This window comes from Hippocampus bargibanti, linkage group LG19 (genome assembly GCF_051943395.1).
Source record: "Hippocampus bargibanti isolate YZ-2025 linkage group LG19, ASM5194339v1, whole genome shotgun sequence".
NCBI classification, from domain to species: Eukaryota; Metazoa; Chordata; class Actinopteri; order Syngnathiformes; family Syngnathidae; genus Hippocampus; species Hippocampus bargibanti.
In genome coordinates this window covers 111927-120806 of record NC_142752.1, presented here as the reverse complement: position 1 = coordinate 120806, position 8880 = coordinate 111927, and the positions used below count along the sequence as shown (strand labels likewise).

Sequence of the window (8880 nt, the reverse complement as noted above, 5' to 3'; positions counted from 1 at the left end):
GTCGCCTTCCTCCAAAAAATGTTCCTGCCGGCCTTGAGATGTTTTCCCCAAAAGCAAGCGGGACATCTTGGTGGGCAGACCGCCGAGACCAGAGAGCAAAGTCCCGTTCGCAGAGGGCAATTTGCCAGGCGGATTCCACAATAACAGACTACTTTCTTGGTCAACATCTTTATTCAAACAACGGCGAGGGTCAGACGAAAACCCGACGAGGACAGGTTGGACCGCCGTTGATGGCCCTCAATTCTTCCAGCGAATTTGCTGAAAGGGGAACAAAAAGAAAGGAAGCTCCACCACAAAGCGGTCCTCGTTGCTCTTCCTCACCGAATCGTTGAGCAGCTCGTCGATCTTGCGCTCCTCCGCCGAGCCGGCCTCCACCTTCCCTCGGTATCCCAGCAACAGCCGTCGGTCTTTCAGGTCCCGATATGTCTGGAAGGGGGAGGGGTTAACGTCATTGAGCCCCCGTGCGGCCTTCGCCGGCCACGCTCACGTTGATGACCAGGTCGTGACACTTGTGCTGGTGGGCCAGCGCCATCCTGGCCTGGGCGTCCTCCACCAGGCCCACGTAGTCCCGCAGGACCTGCCCGACGACAAAAAGGCAAGCCGACTTGTGAGCGGGAGCGGCGGCGACGGCGACCCGAGCGGGCGAGCCAGAAAACTCACCCCGACGGGGGCGCCGTTTCTGTGCAGGATGTCCACCACCTTCTGGAAGGCCAGCGGCGATTTTTTCCTGGTGAAGCCCAGCCAGCTGCGACTGGCGAAGAGGGCGTCCACGTCGCTCCACGACTTCTGCTTGGCCCGAGCGCTCAGCGCCGTCACAAAGAACTGCTTCTCCGAGATCTGCCCCCGGGACAGGGCGCCGGTCAGTCCGCCGCGCCGCCGGCGCCCCCTCCGGGAGGCCCCTCGGCGCGCCCGCCGCTCACCTTGAAGCTCTGGCGGACGTTCAGCGGGCTGCTGAAGCTCCCCTGCGGACGCAACGTCACCTCAGCGCTTTGGCGGGCGCCCCGATGGAAGGCGGTGGGGACGGGCGACTGACCTCGGGTTGGTTGTAGTGGTAGAAGCAGCAGTAGTACAAAGTGGTGACGAGCGGCATGTGGAGGATGGACGCTCGGCGGGGGAACCTCTGGAAGACGTCCACCTTCCCACCTCGCTCGGCCTGCCGATCCGCCGCCTGGCGTGAGCGAGCAAAGGGGCGGGGTCATCGGCACCGCCCCGAAACGACGGGCGCTCGGAAACGCGGCTCCGACCTCCAGGACCATCTGGCGCTCCAGCAGAGACAGCTGGTCCCGGACTTGGCTCAGGTCTTCGGCGGACAACTGCAGACTGACCATTCAAGAGCAAAGTCGGCGGCGGCGGACTTTTTGGGGGAGGAAACGCGAGGGAAGAGCTTCCCTCCTTCCCGCAGCTGTCAATCACCTGAGACAGCCCTTGAGGAAGTCCCGCCTCTTCTCTTCGTCCGCCACGCTCAGGTGCCGTTTGTACCGAAGCAGCTGTTGCCGAGGAGACACAAAGGTGGCACAAAGGTCGAGCGCAAGAGGACCCCCTGCGCCAAAACGGCGGCGCGTCACGCAATTACCGCCGCGTCCTCGCCGCGTCCCAGAGCGCTAAGGACAAAAAAGGGCGACATGTTGACCAAAGGTCAAGGCGGAGAGGAAGCCAGGAAGCGCGGCGATCAACCTGTAGATGTCGCCCAGCGAGTCGTCGTCGCCGCTTTCGCTCAAGTAGTTGAGAAAATGGCGCAGTGCCGTCTGGCGCGACGCCAGCTCGCCAAACAAAATGTCTGCCAGCCACGGAAAGGGGACAACGCGGCCGCTTGAACAGAGATGCCGCGCCGCAAACCCCACCGGCCCAATGCGGCCGAGCGGAAGCCGCGCGGCGCCCTCGACAGGTCGCCACGCGGCGCCCTCGACAGGTCGCCGCGCTCACTCACCTTTGCTTAAACTTTTTTTCAGATAAATTAAAACCTGCAAAGAAGTTTGAAATGAGGCCTTGGAGGAGGCAAGGGCGGGCGCGAGGGCGCTCGGGCTCGGGCGGACGCTCCACAACAGCCTCACCGCAGTGATGACGTTTCCGTCGTGAGTGGCCACCGACCAATCCAGCAGCCGCATTTTGTCCTGCAGGCAGCGGAAGCGCTCCAGGCACGCCGCCTGCCGCGCGTGCGCCCGCAATTAGCACGTGCACGACACGCACGGATCAACGCGCAGGAACACACCTTCCCTTGCTGCATCCTCTTCACCGTGTCTTGAGGCGACCAGTCGCCAATCCAATCCTGACAACAGACGACAACACGGCCACCGTGATCGGGAAGGCCTGCCTTCCTGCCTGCGGCGGGTGGGTGAGTGGGTGAGTGGCCCCGAGCCGTACCTGCTTTTCACTTTTGGTTTTGAGGATTTCCGGAGCCAAGATCCGTCCCGATGGGTCACCAGCGGCTTTCAAGGAAAACAACAAGGGATTGGTCTTTCCTCCAATTAGCCGCGGTTGTCGCACGCCACTAATTGCGCTCATTCTCAGCAGAGGAGAACGACCGCGTCCGCCGGTCGCCTCCGCCGCTCAGATGATGCTGATTGCCGTGAGCGCTAAGCTAGCCGGACCTTTTTTTGCCACACATTGACATTGTTTTGGTTGCCGCTTTCTCTGAGGATGACGGACGGAATGACACCCTTCCAGGTCGATCAAACAATTGATCAATCACCCAAAATGATCGTGAGTGAGTGAACCAATCAATTGATAGTTGCATCACGTGTGTGCGGCGGGCGGGGCGGCGGCCATGACTCACCATCAGCAAACACGGCGGCGTTTGCGGCCTTTTTCCCTGCGGACGAGACGTACAGAGTCTGTGACGCCTTCTCGCGCCGCCTTTTGACCCCGTGACCTTCGCCCGACCCACCTTTAAAAAGCGAGCTGAGCGAGTAGCCGGAGTTGACCTTGGGCAGGTTGGGCGCGTCGGCGGGGATGCGGGAGGGGAAGGCGGGCTCTCGGTCCGCGCCGCCGCCCGCCGCCGCCGCCGTTTCTCGGACGCACCACGAGATGCCTGAGCGGAGCCGGCGGCGCGTTAGCGTCCGGCGGCGAGAACGGAAGGCGTGCGAGGCGCGGCGCGACTCTCACTTCCCACAGGCTCGCCGCTCCAGCTGACCTTCTCCACCGAGTCGCTCTGGTCTTGGTCCAGCAGCTGCGGGAGGCTCTTCACCGCCTCTTTGGATTCTCTCAACTGCGCGAGACAAAGGTGGACACGCTGGGCCAAACGGAATGCAACTGGCGACACCAGCAGAGATTTTTTTTTTCCGTCCTCTGATTGGAAGCAAAGAAATCATCCTGAAGGACTCCAAAAAGGCAAATCCAATCCAATCCAAAGCAAGTCAACACGGGAACTTGTCAAAGCCTCCACTCGGCTGACACTTGACTTTGATGCCCCTTTTCGCCTCTCATCCCAAGTTCAAATTTGGTTGGGGGAGTTTGCACCTGCAATCACGTGACTGTCGATGTGGGTGGAGCCACACGGGGCGTTTAGCCGCAGCCTCGTCAAATACCATCCAATCGTGTGTGTGTGTGTGTGTGTGTGTGTGTGTGTGTGTGTGTGTGTGTGTATTGTCGCTGTTTTTGTGTGTTTTTAAAGGCGACTCGACTGGAGCCGCGCCGCCTCACCTCGTCGTCGTCGTCGTCGAAGGTGAAAGCTTTAAACTTGGAGGCGTTCCAGTATTCCTCCTCGTCTCCTCGATTCTTCATCTTTTTTCTGCGAAAAGAACAAAAGCGACAGGCGACGATGGCTTCGCGTCGTGAAGAAGAGAAGCGTTCTCGTTAGCTTTGTTCCGGATTCGCGAGCGAGTGAGCCGCAGCCGCGCTTCCGGGACGGGGAGGGCGCTCGCGCGCGGGGGGCCGCTGGGAAATGTAGTGACCGGCGCTTGTCGCTTCGCTTCGAAACGTTCACCCGTTAAATTTCGGCACCCGCGAGGGCGGACGCGTTTCAAACTCGAAAGCCGAGTTGCTCAACGTGACTTTGGCTCACTTTAGTTGTCACTTTCGTTGCTTTGGTCCACCGGGGGGGCTCCCGACGTCCAATTGCCTCCAGTCGGCCGCTGCCTGGGTGTCGCTCGACAGGCCTTGCCGAAGCGGAGCGGAAGGAAAACCTCCTGATGACGACACGAGGTCCCCGCTTTGGAAGCGGGTAAGCCACGACTGCATCACTTTGCCACGTCCCGCCAACCCGAGAGTCGGTTTGCCAAGAAACTGGCCCCCGATCGCTCGAGGTCGGGTGTGAGTGCTGACCTTTGACCCTCCCGAGATCAACCGCGAGGGTGCTGGAGACGCCCGGCGGCAGAGTGCACCTTTTCGTGCTTTTTCTCCTTAAAGGGACGGCGGACAAAGTGTGGCATTGCATTGGATGGACCTTTATTCATCTGGCACATTTCACAGCAGCAAAGTGATGAAAGAAGGAGCAAAACAAAATACGGGAGCTGCTGGAAAGACATCTCGAACTTTGGAGAAGAGAACAAAGGCCCAGCTTAGAAGATCTCCGCCTCTTCTTCCCCCAAACAGCCAAAATCTACAGATGGAAAAAACAAAGTCAGTGTGCAAACGTCAATCCAAGTTTGAGGTGGCAATTGTGGCGTGCGCTGACGTTGAGCAAGATGCACAGCGCTAACAGCGTCGTCCTGGTCCTCGTCGTCCTGGTCCTCGTCGTCCTGGTCCTCGTCGTCCTCCTCCTCTTCATGGTCTTGGCCTGGCTCTTGCTCGTCCCTGTCGGTGGCGGCGGCAACTTCTGCTGGCGGAGCGTCCGTGGTGGCAGAAGGCGCCTGCAAGGTTGATGGCGCCGCTCAAGTGTCTTTTTTTCTCCCCCGTTTTGCCCCCGCCCCCTCCGTCACAGCTTTTTGTCTCCAGTGCACACCAAGACCAGCACTTTTCCCTCGTGGGTTGCGCCCCCGAGAGGCTTTCCGCAGAACGGCGTCGGCGCTCACCTTGGACGGCTTTTTCTTCTTCTGCTTTGGCGCTTCCGAGAAGAGCGGGCCCAGCCTGGAACAAACGCGGCGGAATGACGGGGACTCGACAGAAGAAGACGACGGCGCGCCCGGCGGGCGAGAGCCAAGACGGCGGCGGGCGTCCGTCTGCCGGCGCGCTGACCTTTTTCCCATGACGCTGGCGGCCGCGCCGACCCCGAGGTCGCCGCGCGTCTTGTTGCGGCGCCGTCTCTTTCCGGCAGGTCCGACGGCGGCGGCTTTTTCCGGGGGGCCGCCGCCCACCTGCCCGCCGTTGAGGTCTCGGAGGACGTCGTAGTCGATCTTGGCGGAGATCTTCTTCTTCTCCAACATCTTCTTGATGGCCTCGCCCGCCGTGGCCGGCGGGATGGCCTCCCGGCCCCCCCTCTTCTTCTTCTTCTTCTTCTGCTCGGACGGCTCGGGCTGCAAAGGAGGAGACGGAAGTCGTCCGGCGCCCAATCGGCGCCGGACGACCGGACGACGCGGCAACCTTCTCCCGGTACGTGCCGTCTTCCTTCTCTCTCCGAATTTGCTCTTCTTTCTCTGAAAAGCACAAATGCAGCCGGCGGTCGGTCAACGGCGCTGGCCTTTTGTGGAGTCTTTTTGTGCGGGCCACCTTTCTGCTCCCGCAGGTATTCGTGGTTCTGCTGCATCCACAGCCGCGTCTTGACTTGGACCTCCTTGTCACTCAGGATGTACTGGAGGGGGACCCCGGACCAGGGCAGACCAGAGCAGACGTGGCGGCGGTGGAAAAGGACTCTCGGGCCCCGTCGGGCCAAAAGGCTCAACTCACCTTGTCGATCTCCAGCTCATCGATGCCGTCCAGGTCCAGGTCGCCGCCCTCCGAGTTCTCCCGGGCCTCTGCGGAGAACCACGGGCTGAAGAAAATCCCTCCCTTGAAGGCGACGAGGATGACGGGAGGAGCGCCTCGGGCCTTACCGGACTTGTCGTGGTCCTCGCCCAAGATCCGGAAGTCCAGAGCGGCGGCGGAACTCTCCAGCAGGTCGGCCACGGAGGGCGGCTCCGGCCCCGCCCCCCCGTCGCGGCGCCACCCGCCCTCCTCTCGCATCACCTGACGCAGGAAGTTCCGCGTCAGGTGACGGCCGGCGCTTCGGAGGTCGCCGTCTTCCGAGCGGGACGCTTGCTCGGCCGGGAGGCGCTCGCCCCGAGGGTCTGGCGAGACAACGGCCTCGCCCGTCAAAAGGCGTCCTCGGCGCTGGCTGGCCGGGCGAGGCCGGCGGGCCAGCGCTCTACCCATTTGGTGCACGTAGGCGGCGTAGATTCCTCGCAGTTTGGGTCGGCTCTTCTCCAGCTCGCTCTCGATCTGGTCTTGGTAGCAGTCGATCTCTCCTGAGGGAGGGAAGGGGGCGAGCGAGGGAAGGGGGCGAGCGAGGGGGTGAGCGAGTCTCAAAGGCGAGCCGGACAAAGGCCGACGTCTGCCGCGCGACTCGGGTCCGGGTCCGACCTTGGACCTCGCTCAGCTTCTTGGTCAGCTCCCGCTCCAGCTGCGGAGGAAGGCCTGAATGAGGCGGGGCGGGGCGGGGCGGGGCGGGGCGAGGCGGGCGAGGCGGGCGGGCGTACCTGCTGCATCTTGGTCTTGCGCTGAGCGGCGGTGAAAGACGGCGGGTCGCATTCCTGCTCCAGGTCCACCTTCATGAACTCGTCGACGGTCAGCTGACTGGTGGGCGTGTCCTGGAACTCCACCAGCCTGCGAGTTTGCAGCCGTCTTCAAGAGGGTCCCGAGCGCCCCCCGCCGAGTCCCGCCTCACCTCTTCCTCAGCGTGGCCTGACACACCTTGACCACCCCGATCACGTCCTTCACCGTCCGCCGGAACTTGTGCATGCGGGCCGCCACCAGCAGGGCTGAGGACAAACGGCGGCGGGTGAGAAAGGGCTCGGCCGCCACGGCCGCCGTCGCCGCCGAGTCTCTACCGGCGCCGCACAGGCCGGAGGGGCGGCGGCCCGTGTGCATCCAGTCCCTCTTCATCCTCTGAACCAGACGAAGAGCCGTCATGGAGACGTCGTGAGTCTTCATCCCAAATTCCAGCATGTGAGCGAAGCGCGGGATCAGCAGGCACGGATCTGGACCGCACCCCCCACCCCCACCCCCCCCCCCCAAAAAAAAACAAAGTTAGTCTCGCCAGGAAACGGCGGCGGCGTTCCGCGCGACGGCTAGCTCGTCTTGCGGCGAGGAGACATTTCGGGACAATTTGGATTTAGCTGCTGCCGCCGCAAAACCGAGCCCCCAAAAAACCCGTTTGGAACGGCGCCAGTGATGGGATCTTCTTGTGGATTTGTTGGGGCGGCAAGAGTCCGCCAAGCGCCGCCGGCCGGCGCCAAAGAAAAGAAGAGCGGAGGGGCGGGCGGGCGGGCCGCTCGCCCTTCTTACCGATGGCGGGCGCGTTGATGCAGAGTTCGCGAGCCAACAGCAGGAAGGTTTTGCCCAGGATGTAAACGTTGACCTACGCACACGTCAACAAGGGCTCAAGACCAAGATGCCCCGCCCCCTTCCCAAGTGGCCTTCGCTTGGCCCCGCCCACCGCCCTTTACCTGCAGCAGGTCGCTGAGATCCAGCAACATATCTGACCAGCGGTTGAGGAAATGTCGGCGGCGCGCAAGAGCGACGGCCGGACGCGAGCCGGAACGCGAGCCGGACGCGGTTTGGGATACGCGGCGTCCCCTCCGTGCGGCACACCAGGTAGAGGCAGGCGGCGATGACGTGTTCGGTTTTGCGGCCCCGCGTCAGATGTCTCGTGACCACCATCTTGAAGAAGTTGAAGGCCGTGTCCAGGCAGTGCTGGTTGAGCTGCAGCTGGTTGCCCAGGTGATGGATCTGGCGCCTCCCTGACGCGTGCCAAAGCCACATTGGCGATCGGCGGCGCGTCAAAGCCCACTTCCCTGGCACCGGCGCGACTCACCGCTTTGCAGCGTCTGCGCTCGGGACTCTTTCCCGACGCTCGTGTGGAAACCAGAGCCAAGGAGAGGAGTCTTGGCCGGACCTGAGAAAGGGGTACGCGCGCTCAATCAGACCCCGGTGTGGCCGCGGTGTCCGTTGCCGCGGCAACCTGCTCATTAGCGCACCCGGCTGCTTCGCAGGGCCAACCTTGACTCAAGCTCAGTTGGGAGCGAGCCGTCGCGTTTGGCTAGCTGAGGATAAAAGCCTCGAAAGTGGGCGCCCACTTTCGTGACCAGCGCCGGAGTTGAAGGGAACGCATTGCGTGACTTTGGCGGCCAATTGGACCGAAAGGTAGACGGCCGCCCCCGAATTTCCAAGTGGCTGCCTTTTGGGATCGGAAGGTGAAACGTTTCCGCTCACCGTCAGTCGAGACAAACTGGCCGACGGCGGAGGACACGCCTCCGCTCCCTTCCACAAACTGGACCTCGGAGACGATGATGTTGTCCTCCAGAACCGAACCGCAGCCGGTGCACACGGCGCTCCCCCGAGCCTGGTCCACATCGATGTCCGCTCCCCCGCAGGTCCCGCACGGCCCGGAGCTCATTGCGCCGAGGGCGCAACGATGGCTTCGCTCACCTTCACCAAGACGCAAACGCGACGACAGGCACGCACGTCCAGACGCACAAATGCAAAGCAAGACGTGGCGGAAGACTCGCAACGAAAAGTCGACCCGCGACGAGACTGGAAGGCTTTTGGCGCTCACAAGGATCAGCCGGCCATTCGAGTGTTGGACGTCGTCCTTTCCCTTACGAGCGTGCAAGTAACCGTTCGAATTTCACAAATTCTCTTTTAAGTTTCCAGATTTTCCGTTTCATTCACGAAGATAGACGGAAAAAAGCCCTCATTGTTTGGCTTCCGGATAGGCGTTCGATGACGTCACACCCCCCTCGGGTGGCGTTTATCGGCGATAGAAATAAGCGAGCGAAAGGAAGGGCTAAAGTCGTCGCTTTGAAACCA

General features: G+C 62.0%; 2 protein-coding genes across 4 annotated transcripts; both read right to left on the bottom strand.

Annotated features, from left to right (window-relative positions):
* Positions 1–151: 151 nt before the first annotated feature.
* Positions 152–4211, bottom strand: vipas39 (VPS33B interacting protein, apical-basolateral polarity regulator, spe-39 homolog). 2 transcript variants are annotated; one of them, XM_089021658.1, is made up of 18 exons: positions 3640–4211; positions 3103–3205; positions 2885–3028; positions 2774–2809; positions 2362–2426; positions 2210–2266; positions 2052–2144; positions 1928–1961; positions 1675–1777; positions 1574–1601; positions 1414–1487; positions 1245–1320; positions 1034–1168; positions 921–962; positions 661–837; positions 488–577; positions 322–426; positions 152–258 (listed from the first exon to the last, which is right to left on the bottom strand). In XM_089021658.1, exons 1-18 carry the CDS (start codon positions 3718–3720, stop codon positions 238–240), a joined length of 1464 nt encoding a protein of 487 aa, XP_088877784.1. In that variant the 5' UTR covers positions 3721–4211; the 3' UTR covers positions 152–237. The 2 variants fall into 2 exon arrangements, with proteins under 2 accessions (XP_088877784.1, XP_088877783.1); XM_089021657.1 differs by having other exon boundaries at positions 152–426.
* Positions 4212–4361: 150 nt separating this feature from the next.
* LOC148883352 (transcription factor IIIB 90 kDa subunit-like) lies at positions 4362–8483 on the bottom strand. 2 transcript variants are annotated; one of them, XM_089021654.1, is made up of 18 exons: positions 8284–8483; positions 7886–7966; positions 7638–7811; positions 7518–7549; positions 7357–7429; positions 6900–7049; positions 6737–6830; positions 6549–6675; positions 6433–6472; positions 6222–6317; positions 5907–6140; positions 5761–5828; positions 5584–5665; positions 5458–5510; positions 5113–5390; positions 4950–5004; positions 4613–4787; positions 4362–4537 (listed from the first exon to the last, which is right to left on the bottom strand). In XM_089021654.1, the coding sequence occupies exons 1-18, from the start codon at positions 8465–8467 to the stop codon at positions 4497–4499; spliced, it is 2037 nt and encodes a 678-aa protein (XP_088877780.1). In that variant the 5' UTR covers positions 8468–8483; the 3' UTR covers positions 4362–4496. The 2 variants fall into 2 exon arrangements, with proteins under 2 accessions (XP_088877780.1, XP_088877778.1); XM_089021652.1 differs by having other exon boundaries at positions 5907–6317.
* Positions 8484–8880: the final 397 nt, after the last annotated feature.